Consider the following 18379-nt stretch of genomic DNA (forward strand, 5'->3'; position numbering starts at 1 on the left):
TTGTTCAGCTCCCGCTTAAGAGTGAGAACATGTGGTGTTTGGTTTTCTGTTCCTGTGTTACTTTGCTGAGAATAATAGTCTCCAGCTTCATCCATGTCCCTACAAAGGACATGAACTCATCTTTTTTATGGCTGTGTAGTATTCCGTGATGTATATGTGCCACATTTTCTTTATCTAGTCTGTCATTGATGGGCATTTGGGTTGGCTCCAAGTCTTTGCTATTGTGAATAGTGCTGCAGTAAACATATGTGTGCATGTGTCTTTATAGTAGAATGATTTATAATCCTTTGGGTATATACCCAGTAATGGGATTGCTGGGTCAAATGGTAGTTTTGGTTCTAGATCCCTGAGGAATCGCCACCCTATTTTCCACAGTGGTTGAACTAATTTACACTCCCAACACTATAAAAGTGTTCCTATTTCTCCACATCCTCTCCAGCATCTGTTGTTTCCTGACATTTTAAGGATCACCGTTCTGACTGGCGTGAGATGGTATCTCACTGGTTTTGATTTGCATTTCTCTAATGTCCAGTGATGACGAGGATTTTTTCATGTTTGTTGGCCGCATAAATGTCTTCTTTTGAGAAGTGTCTGTTCATATCCTTTGCCCAGTTTTTGATGGGGTTGTTTTTTTCTTGTAAATTTGTTTAATTTCCTTGTAGATTCTGGATAGTAGCCCTTTGTCAGATAGATAGATTGCAAAAATTTTCTCCCATTCTGTAGATTGCCTGTTCACTGTGATGATAGTTTATTTTGCTGTACAGAAGCTCTTTAGTTTAATTAGATCCCATTTGTCAATTTTGGCTTTTGGTGTTTTAGTCATGAAGTCTTTGCCCATGCCTATGTCCTGAATGGTATTGCTTAAGTTTTCTTCCAGAGTTTTTATGGTTTTAGGTCTTACAAGTCTTTAATCCATCTTGAGATAATTTTTGTATAAGGTGTAAAGAAGGGGTCCCGTTTCAGTTTTCTGCATATGGCTAACCAGTTTTCCCAACACCATTTATTAAATAGGGAATCCTTTCCCCATTTCTTGTTTTTGTCAGGCTTGTCAAAGATCAGATGGTTGTAGATGTGTGGCATTATCTCTGAGGTCTCTGTTCTGTGCCATTGGTCTATATATTTGTTTTGGTACCAGTACCATGCTGTTTTGGTTACTGTAGCATTGTAGTATAGTTTGAAGTCAGGTAACGTGATACCTTCAGCATTATTCTTTTTGCTTAGAATCATCTTGGCTATGTGGGCTCTTTTTTTTGGCTCCATATAAAATTTAAAGTAGTTTTCTCTAATTCTACGAAGAAAGTCAAAGGTAGCTTCATGGGGATGGCCTTGAATCTATAAATTACCTTGAGCAGTATGGCCATTTTCATGATATTGATTCTTCCTGTCCATAAGCATGGAATGCTTTTCCATTTGTTTATGTTCTCTCTTATTTCATTGAGCAGTGGTTTGTAGTTCTCCTTGAAGAGGTCCTTCACATACCTTGTAAGTTGGATTCCTAGGTATTTTATTCTCTTTATAGCATTTGTGAACGGGAGTTCACTCATGATTTGGCTCTCTGTCCTTTATTGGTGTATAGGAATGCTTGTGATTTTTTCACATAGATTTTGTATCCTGAGACTTTGCTGAAGTTGCTTATCAGCTTAAGGAGACTGGGGGCTGAGATGATGGGGTTTTTTAAATATACAATCTGTCATCTGCAAACAGAGACAATTTGACTTCCCCTCTTTCTATTTCAATACCCTTTATTTATTTCTGTTGCCTGATTGCCATGGCCAGAACTTCCAATAATATGTTGAATAGGAGTGGTGAGAGAGGGCATCCTTGTCTTGTGCTGGTTTTTAAAGGGAATGCTTCCAGCCTTTTCCCATTCAGTGTGATATTGGCTGTGAGTTTGTCATAAATAACTCTTATTATTTTGAGATACATTTCATCAATACCTAGTTTGTTGAGAGTTTTTAGCATGAAGAGGTGTTGAATTTTGTTGAAGGCCTTTTCTGCATCTACTGAAATAATCATGTGTTTTTTGTCATTGATTCTGTTTATGTGATGGATTACATTCATTGATCTATGTATCTTGAACCAGCGTTGCATCTCAGGGATGAAGCCAACTTGATTGTGGTGGATAAGCTTTTTGATGTGCTGCTGGGTTCAGTTTGCCAGTATTTTATTAAGGATTTTCGCTTTGATATTCATCAAAGATATTGACCTAAAATTCCTTTTTTTGTTGTTTCTCTGCCAGGTTTTGGTATCAGGATGATGCTGTCCTCATAAAATGAATTAGGGAGGAGTCCCTCTTTTTCTATTGTTTGGAATAGTTTCAGAAGGAATGGTACCAGCTCCTCTTTGTACCTCTGGTAGAATTCAGCTGTGAATCCATCTGGTCCCAGACATATTTTGGTTAGTAGGCTATTAATTACTACCTCAATTTCAGGACTTGTTATTGGTCTGTTCAGGGATTTGACTTCTTCCTGGTTTAGTCGTTAGAGGGTGTATGTGTCCAGGAATTTGGCCATTTCTTCTAGATTTCCTAGTTTATTTGCGTAGAGTTGTTTATAGTATTCTGATGGTAGTTTGTATTTCTGTGGGACCGGTGGTGATATCCCCTTTATCATTTTTTATTGTGTCTCTTCGATTCTTCTCTCTTTTCTTCTTTATTAGTCTAGCTAGTGGTATATTTTGTTAATCTTTTCAAAAAACCAGCTCCTGGATTCATTGATTTTTTTTTTTTTTTTTTTGAAGGGTTTTTCGTGTCTCTATCTCCTTCAGTTCTGCTCTGTTCTTAGTTATTTCTGGTCTTCTGGTAGCTTTTGAGTATGTTTGCTCTTGCTTCTCTAGTTCTTTTAATTGTGATGTTAGGCGGTTGATTTTAGATCTTTCCTGCTTTCTCTTGTGGGCGTTTAGCGCTATAAATTTCCCTCTAAACGCTGCGTTAGTTGTGTCCCAGACACTGTGGTACATTGTGTCTTTGTTCTCATTGGTTTCAAAGAACTTATTTACTTCTGCCTTCATTTCGTTATTCACTCAGTAGTCATTAAGGCACAGTTTGTTCAATTTCCATGTAGTTGCGTGGTTTTGAGTGATTTTTGTTGTTGTTGTTGTTGTTGTTATTATACCATAAGTTCTAGGGTACATGTGCACAACACGCAGGTACATATGTATACATGTTACATATGTATACATGTGCCATGTTGGTGTGCTGCACCCATTAACTCGTCATTTATATTAGGTATATCTCCTAATGCTATACCTCCCCCGTATCCCCTCCCCACAATAGGACCTGGTGTGTGATGATCCCCTTCCTGTGTCCAAGTGATCTCATTGTTCATTTCCCACCTATGAGTGAGAACATGCGGTATTTGGTTTTCTGTTCTTGCGATAGTTTGCTGAGAATGATGGTTTCCAGCTGCAGCCATGTCCCTACAAAGGACACGAACTTATCCTTTTTTATGGCTGCATAGTATTCCATGGGGTATATGTGCCACATTGTCTTAATCCAGTCTGTCACTGATGGACATTTGGGTTGATTCCAAATCTTTGCTATTGTGAATAGTGTTGCAGTAAACATACATGTGCATGTGTCTTTATAGCAGCATGACTTATAATCCTTTGGGTATATCCCCAGTAATGGGATGGGTGGGTCACATGATATTTCTAGTTCTAGATCCTTGAGGAGTCACCACACTGTTTTCTACAATGGTTGAACTAGTTTACAATCCCACCAACAGTGTAAAAGTGTTCCTATTTCTCCACATCCTCTCCAGCACCTGTTGTTTCCTGATTTTTTAATGATTGTCATTCTAACTGGTGTGAGATGGTATCTCATTGTGGTTTTGATTTGCATTTCTCTGATGACCAGTGATGATGAGCAATTTTTCATGTGTCTGTTGGCTGTATGAATGTCTTCTTTTGAGAAGTGTCTGCGCATATCCTTTGCCTACTTTTTGATGGGGTTGTTTTTTTCTTGTAAATTTGATTGAGTTCTTTATAGGTTCTGGATATTAGCCCTTTGTCAGATGAGTAGATTGCAAAAATTTTCTCCCATTCTGTAGGTTGCCTGTTCACTCTGATGGTAGTTTCTTTTGCTGTGCAGAAGCTCTTTAGTTTAATTAGGTCAATTTGTCAATTTTGGCTTTTGTTGCCGTTGCTTTTGGTGTTGTGGACATGAAGTCCTTGCCCATGCCTATGTCCTGAATGGTATTACCTAGGTTTTCTTCTAGGGTTTTTATGGTTTTAGGTGTAACATTTAAGTCTCTAATCCATCTTGAATTAATTTTCATATAAGGAGTAAGGAAAGAATCCAGTTTCAGCTTTCTACTTATGGCTAGCCAATTCTTCCAGCACCATTTATTAAATAGGGAATCCTTTCCCCATTTCTTGTTTTTGTCAGGTTTGTCAAAGATCAGATGGCTGTAGATGTGTGGTATTATTTCTGAGGACTCTGTTCTGTTCCATTGGTCTATATCTCTGTTTTGGTACCAGTACCATGCTGTTTTGGTTACTGTAGCCTTGTAGTATAGTTTGAAGTCAGGTAGTGTGATGCCTCCAGCTTTGTTCTTTTGGCTTCAGATTGTCTTGGCAATGCGGGGTCTTTTTTGGTTCCATATGAACTTTAAAGCAGTTTTTTCCAATTCTGTGAAGAAACTCATTGGTAGCTTAATGGGGATGGCCTTGAATCTATAAATTACCTTGGGCAGTATGGCCATTTTCACGATATTGATTCTTCCTATCCATGAGCATGGTGTGTTCTTCCATTTGTTTGTGTCCTCTTTTATTTCACTGAGCAGTGGTTTGTAGTTCTCCCTGAAGAGGTCCTTTACATCCCTTGTAAGTTGGATTCCTAGGTATTTGATTCTCTTTGAAGCAATTGTGAATGGAAGTTCATTCATGATTTGGCTCTCTGTTTGTGTTACTGGTGTATAAGAATGCTTGTGATTTTTGCACATTAATTTTGTATCCTGAGACTTTGCTGAAGTTACTTATCAGCTTAAGCAGATTTTGGGCTGAGACAATGGGGTTTTCTAAATATACAATCATGTCATCTGCAAAGAGGGACAATTTGACTTCTTCTTTTTCTAACTGAATACCCTTGATTTCTTTCTCTTGCCTTGATTGCCCTAGCCAGAATTTCCAACACTATGTTGAATAGAAGTGGTGAGAGAGGGCATCCCTGTCTTGTGCCAGTTTTCAAAGGGAATGCTTCCAGTTTTTGCCCATTCAGTATGATATTGGCTGTGGGTTTGTCATAAATAGCTCTTCTTATTTTGAGATACGTTCCATCAATACTGAATTTATTGAGCGTTTTTAGCATGAAGAGCTGTTGAATTTTGTCAAAGGCCTTTTCTGCATCTATTGAGATAATCATGTGGTTTTTGTCTTTGGTTCTGTTTATATGCTGGATTACGTTTATTGATTTGCGTATGTTGAACCAGCGTTGCATCGCAAGGATGAAGCCCACTTGATCATGGTGGATAAGCTTTTTATGTGCTGCTGGATTCGGTTTGCCAGTATTTTATTGAGGATTTTTGCACCGATGTTCATCAGGGATATTGGTCTAAAATTCTCTTTTTTTTTGTATCTCTGTCAGGCTTTGGTATCAGGATGATGTTGGCCGCATAAAATGAGTTAGGGAGGATTCCCTCTTTTTCTGTTGATTGGAATAGTTTCAGAAGGAATGGTACCAGCTCCTCCTTGTACCTCTGGTAGAATTCGAGTGTGAATCCGTCTTGTCCTGGACTTTTTTTGGTTGGTAGGTATTAATTATTGCCTCAATTTCAGAGCCTGCTATTGGTCTATTCAGGGATTCAGCTTCTTCCTGGTTTAGTCTTGGGAGAGTGTAAGTGTCCAGGAAATTGTCTATTTCTTCTAGGTTTTCTAGTTTATTTGCGTAGAGGTGTTTATAGTATTCTCTGATGGTAGTTTGTATTTCGGTGGGGTCGGTGGTGATATCCCCTTTATCATTTTTTATGATTTTTTATTTGATTCTTTTCTCTTTTCTTCTTTATTAGTCTTGCTAGCAGTCTATCAATTTTGTTCATCTTTTCAAAAAACCACCTCCTGGATTCGTTGATTTTTTGGAGAGTTTTTTGTGTCTCCATCTCCTTCAGTTCTGCTCTGATCTTAGTTATTTCTTGCCTTCTGCTAGCTTTTGAATGTGTTTGCTCTTGCTTCTCTAGTTCTTTTAATTGTGATGTTAGGGTGTCAATTTTAGATCTTTCCTGCTTTCTCTTGTAGGCATTTAGTGCTATAAATTTCCCTTTACACACTGCTTTAAATGTGTCCCAGAGATTCTGGTATGTTGTATCTTTGTTCTCATTGGTTTCAAAGAACATCTTTATTTCTGCCTTCATTTTGTTATGTACCCAGTAGTCATTCAGGAGTAGGTTGTTCAGTTTCCATGTAGTTGAGCGGTTTTGATTGAGTTTCTTAGTCCTGAGTTCTAGTTTGATTGCACTGTGGTCTGAGAGACAGTTTGTTATAATTTCTGTTCTTGTACATTTGCTGAGGAGTGCTTTACTTCCAACTGTGTGGTCAATTTTGGAATAAGTGTGATGTGATGCTGAGAAGAATGTATATTCTGTTGATTTGGGGTGGAGAGTTCTATAGATGTCTATTAGGTCCGCTTCTACAGAGTTGAGTTCAAGTCCTGGATATCCTTGTTAACTTTCTGTCTCGTTGATCTGTCTAATGTTGACAGTGGGTTGTTAAAGTCTCCCATTATTATTGTATGGGAGTCTAAGTCTCTTTGTAAGTCTCTAAGGACTTGCTTTATGAATCTGGGTGCTCCTGTATTGGGTGCATATATGTTTAGGAGAGTTAGCTCTTCCTGATGAATTGATCCCTTTACCATTATGTAATGGCCTTCTTTGTCTCTTTTGATCTTTGATGCTTTAAAGTCTGTTTTATCAGAGACTAGGATTGCAATCCTTGCTTTTTTTTTTGTTTTCCATTTGCTTGGTAGATATTCCTCCATCACTTTATTTTGATCCTGTGTGTGTCTCTGCACATGACATGGGTCTCCTGAATACAGCAGACTGATGGGTCTTGACTCTTTATCCAATTTGCCAGTCTGTGTCTTTTAATTGGACCATTTGGTCCATTTACATTTAAGGTTAATATTATTATGTGTGAATTTGATCCTGTCATTATGATATTAGCTGGTTATTTTGCTCGCTAGTTGATGCAGTTTCTTCCTAGCATCGATGGACTTCACATTTTGGCACGTTTTTGCAATGGCTGGTACCGGTTGTTCCCTTCCATGTTTAGTGCTTCCTTCAGGATCTCTTGTAGGGCAGGCCTGGTGGTGACAAAATCTCTAAGCATTTGCTTGTCTGTGAATTTTATTTCTCCTTCACTGATGAAACTTAGTTTGGCTGGATATGAAATTCTGGGTTGAAAATTCTTTTCTTTAAGAATGTTGAATATTGGCCCCCACTCTCTTCTGGCTTGTAGAGTTTCTGCCGAGAGATCTGCTGTTAGTCTGATGGGCTTCCCTTTGTGGGTAACCCGAGCTTTCTCTCTGGCTGCCCTTAACATTTTTTCCTTCATTTCAACTTTGGTGTATTTGGCAATTATGTGTCTTGGAGTTGCTCTTCTGGAGGAGTATCTTTGTGGCGTTCTCTGTATTTCCTGAAGTTGAATGTTGGCCTGCCTTGCTAGGTTGGGGAAGTTCTCCTGGATGATATTCTGCAGAGTGTTTTCCAACTTGGTTCCATTTTCCCCCTCACTTTCAGGCACCCCAATCAGACGTAGATTTGTTCTTTTCACATAATCCCATATTTCTTGGAGGCTTTGTTCATTTCTTTTTACTCTTTTTTCTGTGCGTTTCTCTTCTCGCTGCATTTCATTCATTTGGTCTTCAATCGCTGATACTCTTTCTTCCAGTTGATCGAGTCGGTTACTGAAGCTTGTGCATTTGTCATGTAGTTCTCGTGTTATGGTTTTCATCTCTATCAGGTTTTTTTTTTTATGTACCATTTTAGTTTTTATTAACAAAATAGAAACCTAAACTCAGACAACTCCTTTATTCTTGCATCTAATCTGACCATATATTGGAGTAGCAATTCTTTATAAAAGGACTTAGGTGAGAACTGTCAATATATCAGTTCCATCAAAAACTCTAGGTTGGAATATCTTAAAAAGAGTAAATTAAATATGAGAAAGCACAGAAATCTCTCCCTGAAACAAGAGGGGCTTCCTTTAATAGTCTTTAATATAGCTCGTTTGCAATTGTATGAAAATCCATCATGATCAATCATGTTGCACAATCCTTAAAGGATAAAACTGAGGGAACTCAGGGATAATTTTCACAGCTTCATTGTAAAGTCCAAGATCAAAAGGATGGTTATCTTCTTTAAACTGAACATAAGATGTACACAAGACGGTGGCCTTGGCAGTTACTTTTGTAACCACTTCCGTAATTCCAGAGATTTCTTCATCAAGGGGTTCCGTCAACTCGATGGTTCCATTTTTTCCTTCTCCATCTGAAAAAATAAACATTTTTCCGGTGGGATGAATCTTTTCCAGCCTCCCTATCAAGCAGACAGGCTTGTCAATGAACTGAGTTAGCATGCCGGCGTTGATGCGCGACCTCGGTAACTCCATCATGTCCACCATGATTATGGTCCAAGACTCTCTGTCAGTTCTTTTAAGGTCTTCTCTGCATTGATTATTCTAGTTATCCATTCATCCATTCTTTTTTCAAGGATTTTAGTTTCTTTGCACTGGTTACGTAGTTCCTCCTTTAGCTCTGAGAAGTTTGATCGACTGAAGCCTTCTCTCAACTCGTCAAAGTCATTTTCTGTCCAGCTTTGTTCTGTTGCTGGTGATGAGCTGCGTTCCTTTGGAGGGGAGATGTGCTCTGATTTTTTGAATTTCTAGCTTTTCTGCACTGCTTTTTCCCCATGTTTGTGGGTTTATCTGCCTTTGGTCTTTGATGATGGTGACCCACTGATGGGGTTTTGGTGTGGGTGTCCTTTCTGTTTGTTAGTTTTCCTTCTAACAGTCAGGACCCTCAGCTGTAGGTCTGTTGGAGTTTGCTTGAGGTCCACTCCAGACCCTGTTTGCCTGTATCAGCAGTGGAGGCTGCAGAAGATAGAATATTGCTGCACAGCGAGTGTTGCTGTCTGATTCTTGCTCTGGAAGTTTCGTCTCAGGGGTGTACCCTGCCGTGTGAGGTGTGAGGTGTCAGTCTGCACCTAGTGGGGGGTGTCTCCCAGTTAGGCTACTCAGGGGTCAGGGACCCACTTGAGCAGGCAGTCTGTCCGTTCTCAAATCTCAGCCTCCGTACTGGGAGATCCACTGCTCTCTTCAAAGCTATCAGACAGGGGCATTTACCTCTGCTGAGGTTTCTGCTGCTTTTTGTTTAGCTGTGCCCTGTCCCCAGAGGAGGAGTCTACAGAGGCAGGCTGGCCTCCTTGAGCTGCAGTGGGCTGCACCCTATTCAAGCTTCCCAGTGGCTTTGTTTACCCACTTAAGCCTCAGCAATGGTGGGCGCCCCTCCCCCAGCCTCACTGCCACCTTGCAGTTAGATCTCAGACTGCTGTGCTAGCAATGAGGGAGGCTCTGTGGGCGTGGGACCTTCCGGGCCAGGTGTGGGATATAATCTCCTGGTGTGCCGTTTGCTAAGACCCTTGGTGTAAAGCACAGTATTAGGGTGGGAGTTACCCGATTTTCCAGGTGTTGTGTGTCTCAGTTTCCCTTGGCTAGGAAAAGGGATTCCCTTCCCCCTTGCGCTTCCCAGGTGAGGCGATGCCTCGCCCTGCTTCAGCTTTTGCTGTTTGGGCTGCACCAGCTGACCAGCACCGATTCTCCAGCACCTCAGTTGAAAATGCAGAAATCACCCGTGTTGTGTGTCACTCACGCTGGGAGCTGGAGACTGGAGCTGTTCCTATTTGGCCATCTTGTGCGCCCTGCACCACCCCCCCCGCCGAGTCATTTTCTTAATCCTGAGTTCTAATTTGATTGCACTGTGGTCTGAGAGACTGTTTGTTGTGATTTCCGTTCTTTTGCATTTGCTGAGGAGTGTTTTACTTCCAATTATGTGGTCAATTTTAGAATAAGGGTAGTGTAGTGCTGAGAAGAATGTATATTCTGTTGATCTGGGGTGGAGAGTTCTGTAGATGTCTATTAGGTCCACTTGGTCCAGAGCTGAGTTCAAGTCCTGGATATCCTTGTTAATTTTCTATCTCATTGATCTGTGTAATATTGACAGTGGGGTGTTAATATTTCCCACTGTTACTGTGTGGGAGTCTGAGTCTCTTTGTTGGTCTCTAAGAACTTGCTTTATAAATCTGGGTGCTCCTGTATTGGGTGCATATATATTTAGGATAGTTAGCTCTTCTTCTTGCATTGATCGATCCCTTTACCATGTTGTAATGGCCTTCTTTGTTTCTTTTGATCTTTGTTAGTTTAAAGTCTGTTTTATCAGAGACTAGGATTGCAGCCCCTGCTTTTTTTGCTTTCCATTTGTTTGGTAAATATTTATCCGTCCCTTCATTTTGAGCCTATATGTGTCTTTGCACATGAGATGGGTCTCCTGAATACAGCACACTGATGGGTCTTGACTGTTTATCCAATTTGCCACTCTGTGTCTTTTAATTGGGGCATTAGCCTGTTTACATTTAAGGTTAATATTGTTATGTGTGAATTTGATCCTGTCATTATGATGCTAGCTGGTTATTTTACCCATTAATTGATGCAGTTTCTTCATGGTTTTGATGGCCTTTACAATTTGGTATGTTTTTGCAGTGTCCAGTACTGGTTTTTTCTTTCTGTATTTAGTCTTCCTTCAGGACCTCTTGTAAGGCAGGCCTGGTGGTGACAAAATCTCTCAGCATTTGCTTATCTGTAAAGGATTTTATTTCTCCTTCACTTATGAAGCTTAGTTTGGCTGGTTATGAAATTCTGGGTTGAAAATTCTTGAAGAGTGTTGAATAGTGGCCCTCACTTTCTTTTGACTTGTAGTGTTTCTGCAGAGAGATCCGCTGTTAGTCTGATGGACTTCCCTTTGTGGGTAACCCAACCTTTCTTCTCTTGCTGCCCTTAACATTTTTTCTTTCATTTCGACCTTGGTGAATCTAATGATTATATGTCTTGGGGTGCTCTTCTGGAGGAGTATCTTTGTGATGTTCTCTGTATTTCCTGAATTTGAATGTTGGCCTCTCTTGCTAGGTTGGGAAAGTTCTCCTGGATAACATCCTGAAGTGTGTCTTCCAATTTGGTTCCATTCTCCCCATCACTTTCAGGTACACCATCAAACGTAGATTTGGTCTTTTCATGTAGTCCCATATTTCTTGGAGGCTCTGTTCATTTCTTTTCATTCTTTTTTCTGTAATTTTGTTTTCATGCTTTATTTCATTAAGTTGATTTTCAGTCTCTGACATCCTTTCTTCTACTTGATTGTTTCAGCTATTGATACTTGTGTATGCTTCACTAAGTCCTTGTGCTGTGTTTTTCAGCTCCATCAGGTTATTTATGTTCTCCTCTAAACTGGTTATTCTTGTTAGCAATTCCTTGAACCTTTTTTCAAGGTTCTTAGTTTCCTTGCATTGGGTTAGAACATGTTCTTTTAGCTCAGAGAAGTTCATTACTACCCACCTTCTGAAGCCTACTTCTATCAGCTTGTCAAACTCATTCTCCATCCAGTTTTGTTCCCTTGCTGGCGAGGAGTTGTGATCTTTGAGAAGAGAAGAGACATTCTGGTTTTTGGAGTTTTCAGCCTTTTTGCCCTGTTTTTTTTTTCTTTTTCTTTCTTTCTTTCTTTTTTTTTTTTTTAATCATCTTCGAGCATTTATCTACCTTTGGTTTTGATGCTGGTGACCTTCAGATGGGGTTTTTGTGCAGACGTCCTTTTTGTTGATGTTGATGCTCTTCCTTTCTGTTTGTTAGTTTTCCTTCTAATAGTGAGTCCCCTCTTCTGCAGGTCCGCTGGAGTTCGCTGGAGGTCCACTCCAGACCCTGTTTGCGTGGGTATCACCAGCGGAGGCTGCAGGACATCAAAGATTGCTGTCTGTTCCTTCCTCTGGAAGCTTCATCACAGGGGGGTACTTGTCAGATGCCAGCTGAAGCTCTCCTGTATGAGGTGTCTGTTGACCCCTACTGGGGGGTGTCTCCCAGTCAGGAGACATGGGGGTCAGGGACCCACATGAGGAGACAGTCTGTCCCTTAGCAGAGCTTGCGCGCTGTACTGGGAAATCTGCTGCTCTCTTTAGAGCCGGTAGGCAGGAACTTTTAAGTCTGCTGAAGCTGTGCCCACAGCTGCCTCTTCCCCCAGGTGCTCTGTCCCAGGGAGATGGCAGTTTTATCTATAAGCCCCTGACTGGGGCTGCTGCCTTTCTTTCAGAGATGACCTGCCCAGAGAGGAGGAATCTAGAGAGGCAGACTGGCTACAGCTGCTGTGCTGAGCTGTGGTGGGCTCTGCCCAGTTCGAACTTCCCAGTGGCTTTGTTTAAATTGTGAGGGGAAAACCACCTCCTCAAGCCTCAGTAGTGGAGGGTGCCTCTCCCCCAACCAAGCTGGAGTGTCCCAGGTCAGCTTCAGACTGCTGTGCTGGCAGTGAGAATTTCAAGCCAGTGGATCTTAGCTTGCTGAGCTCTATGGGGTTGGGAAAATTTCAAGCCAGCAGAATTTAGCTTGCTGAGCTCCATGGGGTTGGGAAAATTTCAAGCCAGTGGATCTTAGTTTGCTGAGCTCCATGGGGTTGGGAAAATTTCAAGCCAGTGGATCTTAGCTTGCTGAGCTCCGCGGGGGTGGGATCCGCTGAGCTAGACCACTTTGTTCCCTGACTTCAGCCCCCTTTCCCAGGGAGTGAACGATTCTGTCTCGCTGACATTCCAGGTGCCACCAGGGTATGAAAAGAAACTTCTGCAGCTAGCTTGATGTCTGCCCAACTGGCCACCCAGTTATGTGCTTGAAACTTAGGGCTCTGGTGTTCTAGGCATCTGAGGGAATCTTCTGGTCTGTGGGTTGTGAAGACCATGGGAAATGCGTAGTCTCTGGGTTGGAGTGCACCATTCCTCACAGCAGGGTCCCTCATGGCTTCCCTTGGCCAAGGGAGGTAGTTTCCTGATCCCTTTCGCTTCCTGGGTGAGGCAACAGCCCACCCTGCTCCTGCTCGCTTTTGTGGGCTGTACCCACTGTCTAACCAGTCCCAATGAGATGAGCCGGGTACCTCAGCTGGAAATGCAGAAATCACCGACCTTCTGCATTGATCTCACTGGGAGCTACTGTCCGGAACTATTCTTATTCAGCCATCTTGCCAGCCACCCCGGCCTTCATTTTTATAGAGGCATAGTATTAAAGGAGTGAACTGCTACTTACTATGAATTTCAAAAGGGTAATGAGAGGGTCTTTTATCTCTGGATAGTTCCCTCTCCATGTCATTTATACATCATGATTTGGAGAGTTTGGCACTAAACTTGTCTTGATAATGAAAAAGGTTGAGAACCATTCAGCCGATGTCACCCTGGGCATCAGATGTATATTGCAGTTCAAATCCTTTAGTCTTTGCCACTGGAGCAGGACCATCTGGTAGGATTGTACAAGTTGTGCCCTGTCATTAAGACCCTTGATAATCAGACTCCAATAAGTCTTCTGTGCCTTGCCTTTTACTTTTCTGTATTCTATCCAAACAAGTCTGTATAATGTTTCCAAACCATACCATGTACTTCCCCTCCTCCATACTTTTGACTCCTACATAATAAAAAATACATGTGTAACTTTTGACTCGCAGTAATTAACCTTTAGTAACCTATTGTTAACCAGATGCCTTACCAATAAATAAAGTCAATTAACACATAACTTATATGTTATATGTATTATGTACTATCTTCTTACAGTAAAGTAAGCTAAAGGAAAATGTTATTGTCATTAAGAAAAACATAAGGAAGAAAAAACATATTTATTAAGTGGAAGTGGATCACTATAAAGGTCTTGCATCCTCATCATCATTGAGTAGTTTGAGGGGGAGGAAGAGGAGAGAAGTTGGTCTTGCTTTCTCAGGGGTGGCACAGGTGGGGCAAAATCTGCATATAAGTAGACCCTGGAGTTCAAACCTGTGCTGTTCAAAGGTCAGCTGTAGATGCTAGTTTAAAAAGACACATATTCACAAAAGATACATTTTTAGTGGAAATTCCATTATTGACAAACCTGTAGTCGTATATAATGTTGAGAAACAGCAGCATGAGTATTAGGCTACCAAACAATTGGTTGTCATTTCTGAACACAGTATGCAGTTTCCCACTCCTTGCCTTAGAAAATAATGTTCCATCTGCCTAGAATATGTGTTGCCCTTTCCTTGCCTGGCAACCTTCTAGTTATCTTTCAAAACTGCCCTTAAATATTATCACCTCTGTAAGGACATTGCTGTCCCCTAGGCAGAATTAGTCACTTCCTCCTCCCAATCTGCCTGTATGAAAGCCCATATAGTACTCCTGCACTCCACTGTGAGGTCCCCTAAATAGGTGCCATCTGTTTAGCCCCAGCTTCAAAAGTGCTTAGGTGCTCCAACTGTTTAGAGAATGAATGAGTTAATGAATAATACAGAAACCCCAAAATGGTCAAAAGTCCAGATTTTTGACAGGAATGATAGGCTAACATCCTCCCTTACCTAACCATTTGCCAGTTGTGGTTTCTGTTTTGTATTATTTTAATACAAAATTAAACATTTGAAGTTTCATTTTCAATGCTTGTCTGAAGTCCCACTAGAAGACCATTTAATTAAAGGGAGGGCCTGAGGAAGGGGCCTAGGCAGTTTGCATTTGGGCAAATGCAAATTAATCCCTGATCTCCATGCTAGAAATGCAAATTAATCCCTGATCTCCATGCTAGAAGGTTCTCTTTAGTACTAATCGTATTTTCTGTCTGTCGGAGGAGTCTCAATGATCTGTACACAATTCATTCTATCGTTTTCCCTTCAACCAGTTCTTAGAAAATGATTTACAAGAATGTTATTATTTAATTTATTGAGGGAAAAAGAAAACATGTTCTACTTCCCCAGTGGCATATACTATATATAGATTTTAAGGTAGATACTTCTAGAGTCAGAAAATGGATTAATACTTCCTAGCAACATACTGCAATGAACTAGTAGCACTGACATTTTTGTTGTAACTTCTTTATTATTAACTGTGGAAGTCATAATTTGATATAGATTTTTATTCCATGTTTTTTGATACTCTTGAAAATGATGTTTTAATTTCAGTTACCAGTAGATTTTGTACCTGTTTTTCTGTTTTTTTATTTTTATTTTTTTTTTATTTCTACTGTTTGTTACTTTCTTCCTTCTTATTTGCTCATTATTTTCTAACTTCTTAAAGTGGAAGCATAGGAATTTTATTTGAAATATCTTCTCGAATGTATACATTAAATGCCTTAAATTCTTCTCTAAACATTGCTTTGTATCTTAGCTCAGTCTTTCATAACAAAATACTGTAGACTAGGTAGATAACAGATATTTATTTTTCACAGTTCTGGAGACTGGGAAGTTCAAGATCCAGGTGCCCCCAGATTTGGTGCCTAGTAGAGGCCCCCTTCTAGCTTGCAGAGGGCTTGCTGTCTGCATCCTCATGTGACTGAAAGAGATGGAGTGGAGTGGGGAGGGACAGGCTCCGTCTTCCTCTTCTTATATGGACACTAATTCCATCATAGTGGCCCATCCTCATGAACTCATCTAAATCTAATTACCTCCAAAAGGCCTCACCTACCTCCAACGCTAAAACATTGGGTGTTAGAACTTCAACATAAGAATTTTGGGTGGCACAAGCATTCAGTTCATAACAGCTTCCAAAAGTTTGATATCTTATGTTTATGTTTTCAGTGAGTAAATATTTATGTCAAAATATTTTCTACTTTTGTGATTTATTTTTGAACTATGGAATATTTAGAAGTGTGCAGTATAATTTCCAGATATTTTGGGTTTCTAATATTAATCTGTTGATTGTTAATTAATCTGTTAATTGATAGAAATCAATTGCTAATTGAGTTCTATTTTAATCCCATTGTAGTTTGGAACATAATTCCTATTATTTTAAACTTTTAAATTTATAATGATTTGTTTGTTGATCCAAAATATAGTTTATCTCAATAAATATTTCATTTATACTTAGCAAGAATATATATTCTGTTTGGGAATAGAGTATCCTATCAGTATCAGTGAGGTCAAGTTGGTTGATATGTTGATCATGTTGGCCTATATCTTTACTGATTTTATGTCTTATTTTATCAATTACTGAGAGAGGAATATTGAAATCTCATCTATAGTTGTGGATGTGTCTATTTCTCCTTTCAGTTAATTTTTTTTCTGTATTTTAAATCTCTCTTATTGGGTACATACACATTTAGCATTATATCTTTTTGCTGAATTGACCCTTCTATCATTATGTTACATACCTTGACTCCTGGTAGTATTTCTTATTCTTTAGAGTGTCTACTTTGTCTGATATATAGCTTCTCCATGTTTCTTTTGATTTGTATTTGCCCGGTAAATCTTTTTCTGTTCTTTTACTTTTAAACTAATCTTCAGTAAGTTTTTTAGAGATGTCTATGGTTGACTCTTGCTTTTTAAAATCTTATATAACAACTTTTGCTTTTTAATTGAAGCATGTAGATCTGTGTTGTCCCATATATGTAACTACAGTTGGCCCAACATATTTTCAGGTTCTGCATCTGCAGATTCAACCAACCACAGATTGAAAATATTCAGAAAAATATATAATACAACAATTAAAAAACCCCACAAATTAAAAAATACAGTGTAACAACTATTTATATAACATTTACATTGTATTAGGTTTATAAATAATCTGGAGATGTTTTAAAGTGTATAGAAGAATGTACATAGGTTACATGCAAATACTACACCGTTTTATATATGGGACTTGTGCATCCTCAGATTTTGTTATCCACAGGAAGTCCTGTAACCAGTACCCACAGATAGTAAGGGACAACTGTATTTAAATGTAACTTAGTTAAAATTAAAATTTAGTTTCTTAATCACAGTAGCCATTTTTAGTGATCTCAATATATGTGGCAGGCGGCTACAGCATTGGACAGTATGGCTCTAGAACATAGGAGGATTTACTGCCCCTTGTCTTGATGGCAGCTGAATGTTGCTTTGTGTCTGTAGGGGGTCAGAGCAAACGCTTTCTTTGTCTCTGTGAAGGGATAGGGTATAGGAGGGCTTCCTGACCCTCTGTCAGTGGCAGATAGTTTTTGCCATATATCAGAATGTAGTATCTGGCCTGTGGCCCTGAGCCAAAGCAGTGCCTGCCACTAGCAGATAGTTTGAAGGACTGCCTGAACAGAGCCGATTTATCAAGACAGAGGAATTACAATGGAGAAAATAATTCATGCAGAGCCAGCTGTGTGGGAGACCGGAGTTTTATTATTACTCAAATCAGCCTCTTCGAGCATTCGGGGATCAGAGTTTTTAAACATAAGATAAATGTAAATGTGGAGTGCTGATTGGTCAGGTTGGAGATAGAATCACAGAGGATCAAAGTGAGGTTTTTCTTGCTGTCTTATGTTCCTGGGTGGGATCGCAGAACAGGCTGAGCCAGATTACCAGTCTGGGTAGTGTTGGCTAATCCATCAAGTGCAGGCTCTGTAAAATATCTCAAGCTCTGATCTTAGGTTTTGCAATAGTGATGTTATTCATAGTAATTAATAGTGATTTTATCTCTAGGAGCAATTTGGGAAGGTTCAGACTCTTGCAGCCAGAGGTTGCATGACCCTTAAACTATAATTTCTAATCTCGTAACTAATTTGTTAGTCCTGCAAAGGCAGAATGGTCCCCAGGCAAGAAGGGGCTCTTTTCTGGAAAAGGCTATTATCTATTTTGTTTCAGAGTCAAACCATAAACTGAATTCCTTCCCAAGGTTAGTTCAGCCTACACCCAGGAATGAGCAAGGAGAACTTAAAGGTTAGAAACAAGAAGTCAGTTAAGTCTGATCTCTTTCACTGCCATAATTTCCTCAGTTATAATTTTTGCAAAGACGGTTTCATTAGAAACAAATTGCACTTATGAATAGCCTTTCAGAACATGGCATATTGGTAAACAGCAAAGCTTCAGTGTTTTTCCTTTAAAACTCAGGTGAGCAGGAGAGTTTAAGAGAAGATTCTGAGCTTGTGGAGGTAGCACAGTTTCACAGATAAGAAAATGTTTTCCAGGATAAAGGTAAACACTAAATACTTCAAAGAGATTTTTTTTTTAAATTTTAGATTTCAACTTTAGATCCCTAAGAAAGACTGATTTGTGTTCATTCCCAAAACACATTTGTCCGCCCAAAGGAGGAAATGATCTGACCCGCCTCAATTAAAATGGTTTCAGTGCATCCCTGTGCTTGTATTTAATGATCTACTAATAAATGAGTTACAACATCTT

The 18379-nt window shown here is 39.7% G+C and overlaps 2 protein-coding genes across 4 annotated transcripts in view; one reads left to right on the plus strand and one right to left on the minus strand.

Annotated features, from left to right (window-relative positions):
• WDR70 (WD repeat domain 70) overlaps window positions 1-18379 on the plus strand; it is a 386140-nt gene that overhangs the window by 280543 nt on the left and 87218 nt on the right. The gene's annotated exons all lie outside the window — the stretch shown is intronic.
• On the minus strand, window positions 7961-8624 carry LOC117065038 (replication protein A 14 kDa subunit-like). The gene has a single exon (XM_033179396.1). It carries the CDS (start codon window positions 8611-8613, stop codon window positions 8248-8250), a length of 366 nt encoding a protein of 121 aa, XP_033035287.1. The 5' UTR covers window positions 8614-8624; the 3' UTR covers window positions 7961-8247.

The sequence above is a fragment of the Trachypithecus francoisi genome, unplaced genomic scaffold (assembly GCF_009764315.1).
Source record: "Trachypithecus francoisi isolate TF-2019V2 unplaced genomic scaffold, Tfra_2.0 Lachesis_group2, whole genome shotgun sequence".
In the NCBI taxonomy this organism is placed as follows: domain Eukaryota; kingdom Metazoa; phylum Chordata; class Mammalia; order Primates; family Cercopithecidae; genus Trachypithecus; species Trachypithecus francoisi.

Coding starts and splice junctions, on each gene's coding strand:
- LOC117065038 (XM_033179396.1), bottom strand. CDS start 8,613: ATGGTGGACATGATGGAGTTACCGAGGTCGCGCATCAACGCCGGCATG.